General features: G+C 38.4%; 1 protein-coding gene across 2 annotated transcripts in view; it reads right to left on the reverse strand.

Annotated features, from left to right (window-relative positions):
* RELN (reelin) overlaps positions 1-18,606 on the reverse strand; it is a 538,742-nt gene that overhangs the window by 101,605 nt on the left and 418,531 nt on the right. For both annotated transcript variants that reach the window (XM_024115956.1, XM_024115957.2), the window contains exons 23-28: positions 18,353-18,490; positions 17,296-17,482; positions 10,344-10,549; positions 7,554-7,725; positions 6,875-7,075; positions 2,185-2,417 (exon numbers count right to left, since the gene is read on the reverse strand). In XM_024115956.1, the coding sequence (XP_023971724.1) occupies positions 2,185-2,417; positions 6,875-7,075; positions 7,554-7,725; positions 10,344-10,549; positions 17,296-17,482; positions 18,353-18,490 (1,137 nt within the window). The remainder of the gene's footprint in view (positions 1-2,184; positions 2,418-6,874; positions 7,076-7,553; positions 7,726-10,343; positions 10,550-17,295; positions 17,483-18,352; positions 18,491-18,606) is intronic.

The raw sequence follows: 18,606 nt of genomic DNA on the forward strand, positions 1-18,606 counted from the left end.
CTCTGAAGTCCTCACCTGTGGACCATTATGCAAGAAAGAATGGATTTCTAACTTGTTTAAGTCTTGTTAAGCATTTGTATTTGTTTCTCTGTTATAGTAGCTGGGCCTGTATCCTAACTAAAGCAGAAGGCAAGTCAAATTATTAAATTTCACTAAAGAAGGCCAACTCATCAACTCTGCCACATACACATCAAATCATTTGAGTCCCTCTTTGATACATAACAAAGTACACTGGCATGTAAAGACAAAAAAATTACTTATAAGTTGACTTGTATCCACTGACTGATAAACCTTTTCTTGGAACAGTTGGCATTTAAACATTATGTTCCAAAATTTAGTAGATTTCCACACAAACTTATACATCCTGACCATACAAGTTTCTTACCCATTTGGGAAGTCTGTGTACCAAAGTCTACGGTGTAATTTTTGGAGGTATGCACATCTAAGTATTGAGGGAGGCAGATGAACACAAGCAGCATATCCAGCTACATGCAAATTTGGTGATCAATTAGGTGAAAGATTATAGACAGAATGGTCTCTACAAACATGAGAAGTAAGCCACTCCTATAGATTTTCTAGCTTTTACCACTGTATCAGTCAGGATGAGATAGGTTGCCAGGGTAACATGCAGTCCCTAATCTCAGCGGCTTAACCCAACAAAAGTTTATTTCTTGCTTATGCTATAATGTCCAGTATAGGTTGTAAGAAAGTCTGTTGATTGTAGACACTCAAGGACCCAGACTGATGTAAGCTTCATCTCAAGAGGCTTTCATGAAGCAGAGAAGATAGCAAAATGCACATGAACTCTTAAAGTCATATGTTTAATTTCCACTCACATTTCATTAGGCATTGCCAAACTTAATTTTTTTATATCAATTTATTCATTTATTTATCTATTTATTTATTTATTTTTGGGTCTTCGTTGCTGTGCGCGGGCTTTTTCTCTGGTTGCGGCGAGCGGGGGCTACTCTTCGTAGCGATGCGCGGCCTTCTCATCACAGTGGCTTCCCTTGTTGTGGAGTACGGACTCTAGGTACACAGGCTTCAGTAGCTGCGGCATGCAGGCTCAGTAGTTGTGGCTCGTAGGCTTAGTTGCTCCGCGGCATGTGGGATCTTCCCAGACCAGGGCTCAACCCCGTGTCCCCTGCATTGGCAGGCGGATTCTTAACCACTGCGCCACCAAGAAAGTCCTGGCAATGCCAAACTTTAAAGGGTGTGGGGAAAGTATAATCCTACCATATTCCAGGAAAGAAGTAAGCTGGAAATATTGATGAATGGCATTAATGAGTATCTCAACCATATATTAATTTACATCACCAGCAGTGCAAGTAGTCTTATTATACCATCTCAGCTCTGCACAGAAATGCTTTGACTGAGTCACAATTGAATGTTATGTTCTAGGATTCAATTAAGAAGTGTCTACTTGCAGAATGCTTCATCTTTTGAAAAATTATAGAGTTAAAACACTAATCTTCACGTTACCTACTCTACCTGACACAAAGATACATATACGTACTATAAAGGTATTCCAGAATACTGAGTGCAGAAAAAAGTAATTCTTATTTTTTTTTCAGAATATATTTTTTTTCTTTTTACCGAACAATGAGAACCAAATGACCCTATCCCCTGACCTCTCACACTATGTCCTAGCTGCCAGGAAGCTAAGAGTTAAATTTGTTGCCCTATTACTGAAACTAATTTGCTTCAAGTTCTTGATCCATTTATCTCATTCTTCTGTCAATTGATTTTAAATCTTTTTCTCTATTGTTTTAATTATTTACCTTAATGGTCATTTAAAGGGATCTTTTATATTGTAAGATATCTCAAATTGTCTATTTAAGGAGGCATTACATTATCAAAAATCTCTATATAGTGAAAGTCTGATACGATAATGCCTTATAACTCCCTTAGCTTTTAAACATCTTTTGTTCAGGGCTGTAATCCAGTGCCCAGAACAGAACTTGGCACAGGTAGGTGGCTCAATAAATATTTGTTGAATGAATGAATGGATGAGTGAGTGAGTGAACTTTTTCACAAGTATGAGTGTCATTTCCTCAAGGGTCCTTACAGATAGAGTTTATGAATTCTCTTAGGTTATTGAGATAAATGAGATGAAGATACTGAGATAAATATAAGCTCCTCAGAAATGGCAACTACGGCACATAATAAGAATGGTCACTTTACCTGGATGCAAGAGACCTTGGAATAACAATGGTGATTCTTGTCCATTCTTCAAAGTCCCCTGTGTGATACAGGGTGGGCTCACTCAGTTCTCTGGAGTTTCCTTCACATCCTTTGCCTGCAGAAGCTGGGTAACAGCCTTCTTTCACCAGAAACCAGGACATCCCAGCATCGTGAGAGTACTGAAGAAGAACTGGGGCAGCGCTGCTGAATTGATTGGCACACCCAATGTTTAGCTGTTAAAAGGAAAGACAGAATTATACAAGGTTTTGGTTTCAAGTCATCATTTAACAAATTAGGTGCTATAGCTGTTAGGGCTCTTTCTACTGAGTTTGCACTAAATTTACAATGATAAGACATGGGCAGCTCAATTCCAACCAAGACCCTTTCAAAGGTTCTGGAAATCTCTGTATAGGCAAGCAATAGGTGATTTTCAATAGAAAGCGGGACCAGTTGCCCATTTTGTGGATTTCTTGAGATTATAGAAGGGAAGAGAGAAGCACAGATATGACTGGAGTCTTGGACAAAAGATAAGAAGCCAAGAAACTGCTTTTTTTTGCTTTTCCAGACAGAGGGCATAAACAGAGGGAAGCAGACGATAAAGAGCTGTCCTCTTCAGAACATGAAGGTTACTGAAGCTGTCCTCTGCTTTCAGTGGAACAAGCATTTTTATTCTGGTTTCTTACAAAAGCTCAGTAAGAAATCATTCTCAACTTAGATGAAAGAGCTAAGTTCTTGTCACAGCATCAAATAAGCAACATAATCCAGAAATAAAACTATTACTCTTCTGTGTACTTGTGTAGATGATTGTCATCACAGGATTAACAATATTCAAAAAAATTGTAAAAACATGCAACCTAAACCCCAATGCCCTAGCACAACCATTTTTATTGTTGTTTTCTCTTCTAAACTTTATAAAGAAGCATATCAATACCTAGAAGTAGTATTACTGAATTAAAATGCAGAAACATTTTGAATTTCCTATTTATACGTGTTCATTTTTAATCACTTGGGTTCAAATGAATCAGTTTTACACAGCACTCAATATTATTATAATTTTAGACAGTTTCTTTCTAAATTAATAAATATATAAATGATTGTATTACTGTTTTAGTTTATATTTTTTGATAACTGTAAATGTCTAACTCTTTTCCTGGTATGTAATTACATGCTATCTTATATAAATGATCTATTCATATCTTATTTCATTTGTTGGTTGGTGCCACCATAGAATTTTATTGTATAAGACTTTATAACTAAGAATAGTCAAATTTTATAGAAAAAAATTGAAGAACTCAAAAGAACATAATCATGACCAAAAAATAAAGGACGAAGGAAAGGTAGGCCCATAGGCAAATAACATTGGGTCAGAGTTCAAGGGCCAACCAGCTCATCTTTGTGACTATAAGGTAGCTTGAGCCAGTCTTTCAATAAAAGGAAGACTCCATATTTTCCTTAATTCCATGCTCAGAGATAGAAAGCATCTCTCAGAAGGATTTAAAATATGGCTAATGGCAACTTTATTGTGATTCATTTATCCAAGTTTACATAGTTAAATGTCAAGAAAATAAATAAAGACTTGACCCTCTCAGATGCATGATTATCTTTTGTAACACAAACGCTTTTATTATATTACCGGTTAGTAAGCACAGCCTTCGGTTGACATGTGGTGAGAACATTCACACTGGGCACACATAGTTAGCTTTTTGTCTTAGACTTATTATCACTACCACTGTTTCTAAAGTAAGCAAGTTGATGGAACTTTCAGTTCTGTGACATCTTTGTGATTTTTTTTTTAAAATTGACCTGCCTCTTAACTGTTGATGTTTTCTAGAATGCAGTTCTTGGCTTTCTTATCTTTTTACTCTATACATGCTTCCTAATCTCATTCACAATCATAATTTCAGATTCCTTCCGAATCCCTATGACTCCCAGATATGGTCTCTCTCAGGTTCTCTGCACAACGTACATAACTACTTCCTGTGCATCTGCCCTTCAGCAATCCACAGGCATCCCTAAATCCTATATTTGCAATTTCAGTGACTGGAGCCAGAAATGTGGGAGTCATTCTAGAATCCATTCTATCACCCAATAGGTCACCCAAACCTGTAGACTACACACCTTTAACATCTTTCAGACCCATCCATTTATCTTATAATCCCAGGCTATGCCTTAATCTGGCCTCCTCATTTCTTACTTTGATGACTGCTCTAGCATCTTCACTTTACTCAACATATGCCCAACAACCTGAGTACTTCTCTCTGCCTCCTCTGCTATCCCACAGGTCCAAGTTCCCATCATCTATTATTGGGATCACCGCAATAGTTGCCCAGCCAGTCTTTCTATCTCTGCCCTTGACTCTGCCAATGTACTCGCAACACAGTCACCGGAGAGATTCTTTAGAAGCCTAAGTCAGAGTATGTCACTCTTCTGCTAGCCATTGTATTTAGAGCAGAAGTCAAAGTCTGACCTTATTTTTTTCTACCTGTCTCCCCTTCCTCACTTTGTTCTACTCACAGTGGCATCCTTCTGGTTCCTTGAACTTTTCCAAGCACACTCCTACTTCAAAGCTTTTGTCCTTTTTGTTCTCTGTGCCTGGAGTGCTCTTTCCCAGATAGCTGCATGACTCCCTCCTTCCTTTTCACAGGTCTCAGATTAAAAGTTATTTTATTAGTGAGGCTAACTTGACAACCTTTTACAAAATAGTAATTATCCTCCACCACCCTAGTCAAACTCTCTATTCCTAGTTATTTTCATAGCCTAGAACTGAGCCCGGAACATAGTAGATGCTTTATAAAAATGTGCTGAATAAATGAATGAATGTACTTGTTGATTACAGTTTCCCCTCCTGTTAAGTCAACAGAATGATCTTTCTAAAACACAGGTCTGATTTTTACATTCAATGGATTAAACGTCTTCCATGACTCATCGCTCTTGGGTTAATATCCAAGTGACTTTGAGTATCATATAAAGCCCATTAGGACAAACCTTATCTCTTATTTCTGTGGCAAATACTCCAAACTCCTTAAATTTCTGACATTTCCATCTCACTTGCACTTTCATGTATTTTCACATATTTGCACATTCTGTTCCCTCTAACTAGAATCCCCCCACCCCCTCCACTTTTCAGCTAGCTAAGTCTCTGTATTTCCAGAAACTTCCAATTTCAACTCATCCATCCATCTATCCATCCATCCATCCATTTATTCAACTAACAGATAATTTTGGAGCACCTGCCATATGCCAGGAACTATGTCAGGTACTCCTGTAGTATCAGAGCCTCTTTCTACCACAGCACTCCAGCGACTGTATTGTAACTGTTCACTTTGCTGGCTCACTTGCTAGTTTCTGAGCTCCTTAAGGGCTTGGGCTATATTTCTCATCTCTATATTCCTAGAGCTTAGTGTTGACACATGGCAGGCAGTCACAAAAACTTTACCAGCACCATGCCTTTTGTAAAAATAACACCAAGTTCTTATTACAGATCCCAAATATACATTAATTATCAATCCCCAAATCACTCATATTACATATCTGTTATCAACTGATAGCCACACATCAACAGTTTTCTGCTGGTGTGATTTGAGAATTGAGACTTTTCTTAGGCATTATGCATTGTTGCTGGTTGTTTAAGTACTTGAAACATTTAATAATGTTTTCTCTATTTAGATTTCTAAACTTCAGAATACCACCTTGCAGAGTTCAACACCTACACTATCATGATTTTGTGACTAATTAATTAGAAAACGTGCAAGATGAGAAAGAGCATATTATTCGGGCAATGTATTTGCTATTGCTGTTATTTTGTTCCCATTTTAGGCAGTACTGACAAATTAATATAGAGTCATATACTGTTATTAGTGTTCTTTCCATGGCAATTTAGCATCAAAATCTAAACAGATAAGGACAACATTTCACTAATCATCTTATTTATGACTGACTTGTTTACAGACCTCTGGAAATTATATTTGAAGAGCTTCCTATAAACATCTGATCTCTTTAATAATTCCATTTGTAACTTATTTAGCATCTGTATCCTGCCATTATGCAAGGACCATGTAGTTGTGCTGGCTCATTGAAACTGCATTGCTTTAGACCCCAGAATTCACCAATGGGATTTTATTATAAACACAATGAAATTTTGATTAGGGTTCTGAAAAAAGAGCTTGTCAAAGTAAACACTTGTTATACATATTGACATGTTATCACAGCACAGAAAACAAGCAGCTTTTAAGAGAACAATGAAAATTAAAGTAAAAATTTACTCAATCAAAGGAAGAGAAATTGTTTGAAAACCCCATAGTAAAAACATAAAATTACTCATGAGTCCAAAAAGCACTAGTAAGCTGAAAAGGAGAACTTATCCATTACCATTCAGAAGCGTGGGATTTATTAAGTCACAATCAGATTGAAATCCTCAAAGACATCTTTCTTTTTAATTCTGGTAGAGTTCTATGAGCCCTTTAAGAAATACAATGACATAGCCACAACTTCTGGGGCTCATTAAAAACTGACAAGCTGTTGTCCTTATGGGTAGAGCTAAAAAGCTTTGCCATTCTAAGATTGTTGGCAACTTTGTTCAGATGAGTCCTTACTTTACTAGAATATGAGTATTTTGTGTTCTTTGTGAATTTCATTTATAAATCTGGAAGACGGTTGCTCCTTAACCTACAAGAAGTTTGTGCATAAATACCTTAAACTGCAGCACATATCCAGGCTTCAGCGTCAAATCTCGAGTTACTGCAAATCGATCCCCATCTGATTTTCCAAACACCATGGCTGATGGCGTGGCAGAGCAGAAAGTTTCATTTTTAACCATTCCTTCGTTAGCCAACATCAACCACACACTCATTTGATTCATAGGGTAATCAAAAGCCGGCTTCTCATAAAAGTTCTAATAGGAACAACACAAACAACACAGAAAGGCAATTTGGTAGCTTTGAAAACAAGAAAGGAATTTTCAGTTCATGGCGTGCAGGGCCATGTACTATTTGTATTTCTAGAAAAATACAACAGACTCTCTAAATTAACTTTTTTTTTTTTAACTGCCATGAACTTTTTCTCCTGATTATTTAAAACTGAATATATTTTGCCACTGTGTATCTAATCATTTCATAAACACACAAATAATCATATTTCATGACTTGGTCAAACTTTCTAGTCTTGTTTTTTGTTTTGTTTTATTTTTTTAACATCTAAATAATCTATGAACTAGTAGCATAGAGAGGTAAAAAAGTTAAGTGCAAACACAGAAAACTAAATTACATGTTCAAGTGTCAAGCACTCAATCCTTGGGGGAGTGAGTAGTTATTTGATTCCATCCTCTTTTACCATTCTGTGTCTTCTTGGAGTTCAGACATAATGAGAAGTACCTGGGGTAAAGTTGGGTTGACAACTGGGATGATTTGTTTTTGCTTCTCGGACAGAATGATGATGTCATCGACAGCCCACTGGTCATAGTCTTCCCCTGAGAACACAGGCTGCCACCAGCGGAAACTGGTGCAAGGGGTCTTGGCAGCAGCTGGCAGCTCCAGATAGACAAATCTGCATAAAAGCAAATCATTTAGTGTTGGGAAAGGAAAAGCTGTGTTTTTCTTAGCAGCTGTTAAAATAACAAGAGTAGCAACATGAGAAAGTTATGTTTTGTTTGATCTCTTGGTATTTTTGTAAAGTTTCTAAGTTTAGACAGATCAGACAAGAGGTTTAAAGTTGTAAGCAAGTTTAGTCCTGATCCTGGTTTTTCCATTTGGAATTGTATCTTTTGGAGGCAAATATTTCAGCTGAGTTTGATTCATTGAACAATGTCTTTTGACTACTATGATAATGGCCATAATATTTTAAAGAAACCCTTAGAAAAAGCTGTTCCTTTATATGTTATTGCATTAAAATAGCATTAAAATTTTTTTCAAGGCAGTTCTTACTTATTGGGGGAAAACATAAATAAGCATTAAAAATGAAACATAAATCACCCATAAGCTACCACATGGGGTTGGCCTCTGTTAACAATTTGATGTATATCATTAAAGCACGTAATCTTTTACATAGGTGAGATATATGTATAATTCGGTGTCTTACAGTTTAAAACTTAACATTATATCATAAGCACATTCTCATGTCAGTAAAATAAGTTCTTAAGATCATTTTACCGTTTATATAATTTTTCATCACACAGACATGCTAGTATTTATTTCACTTTTCCTTATTATAAATAATTCTGTGATGAAAAATCTTTATGTATACCTCAGTTTATTTATTTAGGGAAGATTCTTAGAAATGGAATTACCAGGTCAAATAAACTGGTCATGTTTAAGGCTCTGGATTTTTCCAGATTCCTTTCTGGGAGGGTCATGGTGGTTTGCAGGATGACCTGAGAGTGCCTGTCTTGAGGCTCCATGTGGAGAGAGCACTTGGTGTTATCATTAAAAAATGACCATTTGACTGTTGAAAAATGGTATTTTTTTTTATTGCAACAGAGGTTGGATATTAATCATATTTTATTAAACATATGTCTTCCCTGTTGTGTAACATCTACTCATTCCTTTTATCCATTTTTCTATTGGGATCTTAGTGTTTTTCTTGATAATTTGTATAAGCTCTTTACAGGAACACTGATCCTCTATTTCTCATATTTGTTGCATATATTTTTTCAGTTTGCTTTCCTTCTTTTCATTTTTTTCCCTGTTTTCTTTGAAATGTATGTGTTACATGTGTATGTAGTTTTACATCTGTATGTAGTACATTTCTGTGTAAGCAGTCCTCTTTCTTTGTTAATTCTTGCGTTGAACTTATGTTTAGAAAGTTCAGGTCTTTTTCCAAGATCAGACAGCAACCTAAGTGTTTAAATCTTTAACCAGTCTTTAACAGTTTTTGCTGATGTAAGGTGATAATCTAAATAGATATTTTTCCCCAAGAGCCTACCCAATTTTTTCTAACACCATTTGATTGAATAACCATTTCTTTATCATTGATAGTTGATGTGTCTTTTTTTCATATATAAGTTTGTACAGATATCTGAGTCAATTTCTGGGTCATCTGTTTGGTTTGATTGTTCTATCCATGCACCGGTATCATTCCACTTTAATACTGTAGCTTATACAATATGTTTTAATATTGTGCAGGGCATTTCTCTATATTTTGTCAAAAGTTTAAACTATTTTTGCCAGTTTGTATTTCCAGATGTAAAGCTCCCCCCCAAAAAATACCACTAAGATTTTGATTGGAATAGCATTAAATGTAAATTAAGAGATTTCTTCATATCACAATGTTCAGTTTTCCTATCCAGGGATGCTGTATTATTTTCCATTTATTTGTTTTCTTTTATATCTCTGAAGGAAGTTTTGAAGTTTTATCATTTCCTTTACAGAGATTCTCAGTATTGTTTCTTAAACTTATATTTATTTATGTATTTGCCATCATGGGGTCTTCTTCTGATATCTTCCAACTCAGAATTTCTTAACCATTTTAGTGTCATAGAATTCTTTGAGAATGTGATGAAATAGTTAGCCCCTAAAGAAAAACTCCCTTAAATAAAAATGGAATATCTCTGGAATTTGAAAAAGCTAGTGAATTTTTGTTTGTCTATATAGTACTCTAGTTGCTTTACTGAATTCTCAGTAATTTCCAGATTGACAATGTTATTACTTGGAAAAAATAATTTGAATAGTTTCAAACTGTTGTTTAAACCAGTTTGGCCCCATTATCAATTCCCCTTCTACTGTATGGGGGGAACCTCACCAGGCTCCATCTCCCACCCACCATCCCTGACTCTCTCCCTGGATGTTATGACTCCTGTTAGACCTAGTTGCCTCTTCTCTGGTTTCCACCTCTCCCGCTGTGTGCCTTAGAAGAAATGCTTTTGGTTGGTCTGTCTGCATAACTAATTGTGTTATATTATGGAGAGTTATGTCACCTTGAAATAACTCAATGTTTTAAAACAACGAACTTATGAACCTTCAATCTACAAAATAGCTCTATTGTAAGTATTATATCTAAAATATATTTAATTTGTAAGAATTGGATCTACATATTTTTCAATAATTTTTTTCCAATAAAATAAGGTTCAGTTGTAAAATGCAAAACAGGGACATTAGTATGGTAAGGCTTAATAATAATCAAGGAGATAATTATTATTATCGCACTGGAAGGAGATTGGGGCTGGCTACCTGGGTTTGCTGAAGTCTGAGAAGTACATTTCTGCCAGCAGGTGCCACTGGATGCCCCCATTGTTGCTGTACTGGAGGAGGATGCCCTCCTCTCTGCTGTCGGGCTTGTTGCACGCAGCACTCTCTCCACCGATCTGCATGTAGAACTGGACAAAGTCCACCCAGGAAGTATCCAGATCCCAGCTCACCAACCGTCTTTTTCCAGCCTTTCGGAAGAACAGAAAGATCACAGATTCAATTATCTGGGCACAATTAGTTGTTTCCGTTTCAAATTCATATGAGCATCCTAGCACTATGTGGAAATGATCTTATTCTCATTTATTGCTGAGAAGAGCAGGTTATGCCATTTAACTGCTCCTGGATCCATTCTATTAGTCTCTACATCACTGACTCCCAGATTCGGTTATGAGACCCTTGAGAACTGCTAATTCCACTAAAGGGTACTCAAAAGTCTTTAATAATAAAGCAAAATTCATTTTAATTAAAACACTCCCAGCATTCGCTTTGGAAATCTACTCCAGGCAGAGTCATGGAGAAGAAAGACCACATACATACTTTGAAATCAGTTGGAGCTGGGTTTGAATCTCAGCCCATGATTCATGCTGTTCACTAGCTGTGTGACCTTTCTGAGCTTTTATTTTCCTCAAAGTTATAACATGGGTAATATTACCTTCCTTACAGGGTCTTGTGACAATTAGATGAATAATATGTTACATAACTTGCCTAGCACACGGCATCTCTTCCTGAGGGGACAATCTCTCAATAGATATGCCCCTGTCCTCCTCCTCTCTGGGAATTGAGGTAAAACAGGCAAGACAGAAACTTCTTGACAAAAAGAGAGTACTGAAGTCTCTCGGGCTCCCAGTCAGTCTATTTCTTTTTTTTTTTTTTTTCCGGTACGCGGGCCTCTCACTGCTGTGGCCTCTCCCGTTGCGGAGCACAGGCTCCGGACGGGCAGGCTCAGCGGCCATGGCTCACGGGCCCAGCCGCTCCGCGGCATGTGGGATCTTCCCGGACCGGGACATGAACCCGTGTCCCCTGCATCGGCAGGCAGACTCTCAACCACTGCGCCACCAGGGAAGCCCCAGTCTATTTCTTGGAAATAGAGAGGGTGGGAGGGATCATTAAATAAGTTTTTGCAACCATTAAATGGTCTCTTTGTGTCTTAAAAATGTTAAAAACTTCCTCAAATCCAGCAACTTGCTTCTTTGGGTTAGTGCATCCCCTGCCTGTCACAGTTTTGTTGTGAGGTATTAGATACAAATTGACAAGGTTTGTCATCATTTCTGTTGTCTGTAAATGGTTTCATGCTAACAGGATTGAAAAAAAGTTTGCTGATAAGATTCTTTCACCCAAACTGATTCTGCCAAAGCTAATCCATTGACTGCACTGAGTGGTCTTAGAGAGTTTCCGAGGAGTTCAATTAAAATTTGGGAAGAAAACCTGAGACAGAATACACAGTATAGAGAAAAGCACCCCTCACACTTATAATTTAAACCCTATTCTAATCCACTAAGTTAATTAAGAAAGGGTTTCAGTTATTAGAAGTCACAAGGGAAATACTTGGGGATAATTATAGGAGTACACTGTTACTGATAAATCTAAAGCCAATTAAGAGATTCCAAAATAGACAAGGGTGCCAGCAAAAAGAGAACTGAGGTTAATCCTGAGACAGAAACTCATTTTTTGGAACTCTCAATTTTATGTATGTGTGAGAAGAAATCTTAAAATATGCATTTTCAACGTGTTAGATGTGCTTTTCATTTTTCTTGCTGTTGATCTGAAATAGTGTTAAGTGGAAACACCTCAGAGATTATTATAATCTGACCTAGAATTTTCGTGCCTCAGGATCAGTACAGGAAGAATGAATTTGAGAAGAACCTAGCTGGTTAATTCCCACCCAGCAAACTTCTATGAAAACCCTGGCATGTGGAAAAGAGCCAGAAGGATAAAGATCTAAGGTGAGGAGAATGATAAAAATCCAGTTATCACAATTAAATGGTTGGAAAGATTGGTCAATTGTGAAATTCACAGGACAGTGTTGTTTTTCCAGGAGACTATGGTGTTGCTCTATAGAGATTTTGAGAGTGTTTTGTGGGATTTTTTAAAATGGTGAAAAATATCATACAAATGCTTGGTTTGGCACTGAAGATGTTTTTTCCTAGAGAGTAGTACAAGTCATTTTCTTTTGTTTGGTGACCTGAAATGCTGAACATTGTTTTAAAGGGGGAAAAGAGAGAAAAAGGAAATGGCTCAGGGCAAACTATTTTGTCAGAATTTAGAATCAGATGTTAACACACGGCTTGCAGTTTTTCTACTATACTATGATCAATGTATTTATGTGTGTGTAGATATATATAAACGTCTAATATGCATATACGTGTGTTGGAGTCATAGATTAAGGACCTCCTCATTCCTAGAGTGTGGAAAACACCCTCCAATTTCCCCCAACATTCTAGGTTAAAATGTCTTCAGTGTTTAGATAAAATAATACAGAATTTAAAGGTAATGCCTACAGAGTCTAGAGCCTTTATAACAAAACCTCTAAAATGCTTTATAAAAACTTTACCTTTTGACTTCCATTAAAATCTTCTTTACTCAAAATGCCAGTAGAAAAAAAGTCTACTATATTTATTTGAAAATAACCATTTCTTTATAACTTTCTGTTGTTTTCCAATTTTCTTGCATCCATTCATTGATTTCTTTCAACAAATAATTACTGGTTGCCAGTTATACCAAGCTTAATACCACATGTTATAAAAACAAACTTGAAAGGAGAGTTCACAGATACGTGCAGGGAGAGTAATGACAACTTAGGGCTGCAGACCAAGTTCTATCCCTTGTTAAATCCCATTTGGTCATATGATTAATTATCAATGCTCCAATCTATTCAGTCTCAAGGGTATTTATTGATATGTAAATGCATAACTGCAAGGCATGCATTTCTGAGTTGAACATCTTATCTAGAAGTTTGGCTCAGTCAGTAAGACTGCATTTTGCTGGGTACTGTGAGAATAAAATAAAAATAAGATCTATATATGTAGGGAACACAATGAGAAGGACAGTCAAAGAAAGGAAAGATCAGTGTACTCTGCCCTAGTCCCAGAAAGCCCCATGGAAGTGAAACCGAGCAGGACCCTGTGGGGCTTCTGGGCACAAAAGCCTTTCCGTGTCCCCCACTCCTTGTTTGTAGGGAATAGTCTCCAGCCTCTAGGACCTTCCCTGAGTCCCAAAGGGCAGATTCAAACAGTTGTCAGTCAGGGAAGGGAGGGTATGCAGAGACAAGGGAGGAACAGCCAAGAAACAATAATGCAGCCTTGGGGCAGGGTTGTGGTTCTCCCTCAAGGGATACACATTAACAATATCTTTTGAGCTCTTTATAGAACTAAAACCCAACAAGTGGCAAATGTCAGCATTCTTCATACCAGAGAAGACCATCTGAGGCCAGATTAAAGGAACCAGAGAAGCCTATCAAGAGATCACCTGAGATGAAATTAAAAGAGTGCAGGCCCTGCACATACCCTAATCTTATCAGCAACCCCACCCTTGAACTATTGCTATAAAACTCCTCACCAAATCCTCCTGGGGTGGGAAACAGTTTTTCAGGGCAGGAGCTCACTGTGTCCCCCTTTGCCTGACAAAGCAATAAAGCTATTCTTTTCTACTTTACCCAAAATTCTGTCTCTGAGATTCGATTTGGCACCAGTATACAGAGGCCAAGGTTTCGATGTCAGAAGCATCAGGATTTGGGCAAAACACTGCAAGGTTTATATGGATGTGAGAGGCCGTGGAAGGCATAAAGGAAAGCAGTGGAGGCTAAGCAAAGAGGGAAATTGGCAAAATCTGGGATGATGAGGAGAGCTTCCTGTTTGGAGCAGAGGACTCATGTTTGGAAAAAGAAAATAAGTTCTGTAATTAGGGCAGCAGTATTGGAGACTATCCTGAACACTGGTGATGGAAGAGTGACAGGATAGAAGCATGTTTTTAGAGAAATTAATCTAGGGTGGTTTGCAAAGGTCTAAGGAACCCTTCCTTTGGGTTATTACCCCTTCTTTACTTCAATTATGCTGGCTGGTGGCAGGTGCCAAACTATGTATCCCACCTCTCTGCCAAAGGAGTGAGTACATAACTCTGGCCATGCCAATTATATTACGCCATTCCCCGGACACGTGACTGGCCAATCAGAAACCTTTTCCACATTTTCCTATGGAGTTGCTTATGTGGCCATGGTTTCACTCTCACAATGACAGCTGACCTGAAAATAGTCTCCTCTTAAGGAGAGAGCTCTGCGGGCATTTGAGTTTCCAGCTCCATGTATCTCTGAGTCAAGTTTCATCTAAGCCCTCCTCCCTGTTTTGATTACAAGAACCAAATTTCCTTCTTTTTTGCTTAAGCTAGTTTCCTTCACTTAGAATTCAAAACAGATCTGATACAAGAGAAAAAAGTAAAAATATGATCCTTAGATATTTTGACAAAAATTTAGGGAGAAAGCTGGTTTGGAGAGGAAGAGAATGATTTTATTTTTGAAATGCTGATTTTGTTAGTGGCAGGGCGTACATATGGAAATATTCAATGACACCAGTTTGAAATTTATTTTCATAAAATGTAATTATGATAGCTAACACTTGTAAGGCTATTTCTATATGCCCAACACTATCCTTTATTCTTTACCTGCATTAACTCACTCCCAACATCCTACTTTACAGTTGAGAAAACTGTGACACAGAAAGATGTTATAATTCTGCAAGGTGAACCAATTAATTAGTTTTGGAGCCCAGGTATAAAGCCAGGTAGCTTGACTCCAGACATAATCTTGAATTAAGTGTTAGAAATATTGATATGTAACCTTTATATGTTTAAAATATCTGTGTGTATGCACACATGTTTACTGGGGTGTTTGGGTAAATATTGGTTAAGGATTCATAATCTTGTTTTAAAATTGATGGTTATGGGAGACACAATCTTTTCATTTCTGCACGATTATACAGTGTACCCAGATCTATGCAATGAATATTGGTCACTTATTGACTATTATCTCTAAGAATAATGACATGGGGATCTTAGATGTCAATGGATAAGAAATATCATTAAATGGAATCCATCCCTGATTTTCTGTCATTTTCCATCTTGTTTACTTTGTTATTTACATTTTCTTGTTTACATTTTCTATCTTGTTTACATTTTCTATCTGATTCTTTGTTCTGCACCTGCCTCAAAACAAAAGCTGTACCTATTTTTGCATTTGCATACATTAACTTGTTTTGGATTTCTACCCAAACAGATTCTGCAACACATCAGCCCTATGGTATATCACCCACCTTTGTGTACTTGCTATGTGACGTGGAATGGGACATTTTCAGTTGTCCTAGAACTGGTGGCTATAGTCCCTGCTGGAAAGAAGTGGTGCTGGTCACCCCACATTCTAAAGAGAGCTGCCGATAATTAGGGTTGAACACATTGCTCAGGTTGGAGAGCTGGACCTGCTCCCCTCTGCAGTCCTTTCGAAAACTATATGAAGAGATGAATTGGAGGAGGCAGGAAGAAAAGAATGTCCTGTCTGGACTGTAGCAAGGGAGGAGAGGAAGGTGGTTCTCTCAGCCGCATCCCTCACCAAGCAACATGGGTTAGGAGTGTTCCAAGAGAATCAGACTTAGGGATTCTGGCTGGCACCTCAATCCCTAGTTGGTATGTACTGATCTGTCTGCTTCCACTGGGAAAGCTGAACCCTGCAAGAAAACCTTCTACTCAGAGTCCCTGTTATGGGGTGCCCCCAAATTCATATGTTGAAAGGCTAACCCTTAAAGGGATGGTATTAGGAGGTGGGGCCTTTGGCAGGTAATTAAATTATGAAGGTGGAGTCCTCATGATGGGACTAGTGCCCTTATAAGAAGAGACAGGAGAAGGCCTGCTTTCTCCCTCTCTGCTCTCTCTCTCTCCACCATGTGAGGATACAATGCAAAGACGGCCGTCCTGCAAATGTGGAAGCAGGCCCTCACTAGACATTGGATCTGCTAGTGCCTTGATCTTGGACTCTCCAGCTTTCAGAACTGTGAGAAAAAAACGTTTGCTATTGAAGCCACCCACTCTATGGTATTTTGTTATAGTAGCCCAAGTTGACTAGGATGGTCCCACATTAGCCGATGCTACCAGCAGCCACCAAACTGAGCTGAAATAGGACCCGAGATGTCTGCTCTTGATGTAGAGCTGGTCAGTACCCTAGGAATGGCTTTGCACACCCCTACCCTCACCTTTATTCTTCCTTCCTCCAATTATCTTCTTGGGATTAATGGATTGACGAATTTAATAAACATTTCTAGAAATGTTTTCTACATGATAGGTACTGTTCTACATGATTTACAAGTACTAACTCATTTAACCTGCATAATAACCCTAATGAGGTAGATACTCTTTTACAAATGAGGAAGCCAAGTCACAGAGAGGTTAAGGTATTTGTTCCAAGTCACACAGCTAGGAAGTGGCAGAATCAGACTGAAACAGGCAGTCTGGCTCCAGAGTTGCTGCTGTTAACTTCTAAGCTCCACTACCTCCACCACCACTCACGTCCTCACCCCCAGGCCCGCGTGCTCACACACCCTCCAAAGCCTGGTATGAGAAGGGGCCAAGACCTTGCCCCACTCAAAGCCCCCCAAGACACAAGCCTGACTGGCACTGGAGGAAAGGAAAGCAATGAGCTTTAAATCAGGTCCAAGAAGGGAAGGAATTTTAAACTGGCCTATCTGTATTTGTAGTAAGCAAAGACAAGCATAAAATGATGCGTTTCCCAAATGGAGTTAAGGCATAGAAATTTGACAAAGTCCAGTCAAAAGCAGGGAATGTAGGGAAAAATAAAACTGCGTCATATTTGTACCTTCTGAGTTCAGACGGCTCCAACATCAGTCACATATTGAAATAGCCACTGTCCTGATCACTTACCCTCGGCTCTTAGTCCTACCTTGCTGAAATACAGAGATGATCCAGAAGAGATGACTCCACACCCTTCTTCTGGTTTTACAATTTCTCCCCCAATAACTTCTTGCCAGTCAGACTCCCAAGCATTTGGGTTCTCAAAGTCCGACATGATCGTGGAAGGAAGGGCAGCTTCTGGGTGGCACTCAGTGCCTTGGTATCCCTGGTCACACCTATGAGAGAGGAGGGCAGAGTGAACAAGTGATGGACTCCTGTGTGAATGCCACAGCCATCTGACCTGCAACATTTCCTATATCTCACGTTTGTTCGGGTATTAACATCCATACTAGACTTTTCTCTACAGTGTAATCTTTGAATATGGTGGTAGCAACCTTCAGTTTTTCACAAGGGGGAGAAAAGGGATAGAATCCGTTCTGAAAACAAATAGTGCTGTAACAGTAAAGATGAGGCATCAAGTAGTAATGAAGAAGGATTACAGGCGTGTGTGCACACACGTGTGATGGGGGAGGGGAAGGATTGTGAGATCTTCCCGTAGGCTTAAAAGGTCACATATAAATGTTTGTCTGCTCACCCAACATTTAATTGTGGCCTTGTTTTATAGTTCCTCTTTCTGATTAGATTATGTCTCTTTTAGAGTCTTTAAGTATTCAAGTGTGTTCCTATCTCATCCTCATTAGCGATAATCACCATCTCCCACTGTACACAACCTTGAGCTTCTGGCGAAGTGCTGTAGGAAAGCGTGTAGCAGCTGTTTGACTAGGGCTTTAAGACTATCAGGGGAAGGAAGGGGGAAGCAATAGCAAGGCTCTGTTAACTAACAAAGAGGATTTTGGGGTTAATTGATAAACTCTGAAATTTAAACCCAGGAGGTTACATTTTAAGGTTTACAATCTATGGCTTTATACTTATTGAAATGCAACAATATCTTTTACATCTAAAATAAAGACAGAAAGGAGGATCATTTTCCTTTGGCGATCTCATTATTTATCAGGTGATCCCTATAACTGATGACAGCTGCTGTGGTATGGCTATAAACACACATCCGGAAAAGCAGAGTCAACCAGGCCTCCTAACGCACGTACCTGCACACGCCATGGTCGCAGGAGCCGTGCCCACTGCACATGTTTGGGCACTGCTGCCCAATGTAAATGCTGTCTAACGCCCACTCATCTTGGGCTGTGTAATAGCTCTGACTCCAGCGGAAGCGGGTGGCGCTGGACCTAGAAACAAGGCACAGTAAAAAAACAGTATTTTAACTGACATGGGATCGTATAGACAAAGAACGTCGGAGCTCAAAATCCTTCAGAGAACGAACTCTCTGGAACTTGAATTTAGC

Source organism: Physeter macrocephalus, chromosome 5, assembly GCF_002837175.3.
Source record: "Physeter macrocephalus isolate SW-GA chromosome 5, ASM283717v5, whole genome shotgun sequence".
NCBI classification, from domain to species: Eukaryota; Metazoa; Chordata; class Mammalia; order Artiodactyla; family Physeteridae; genus Physeter; species Physeter macrocephalus.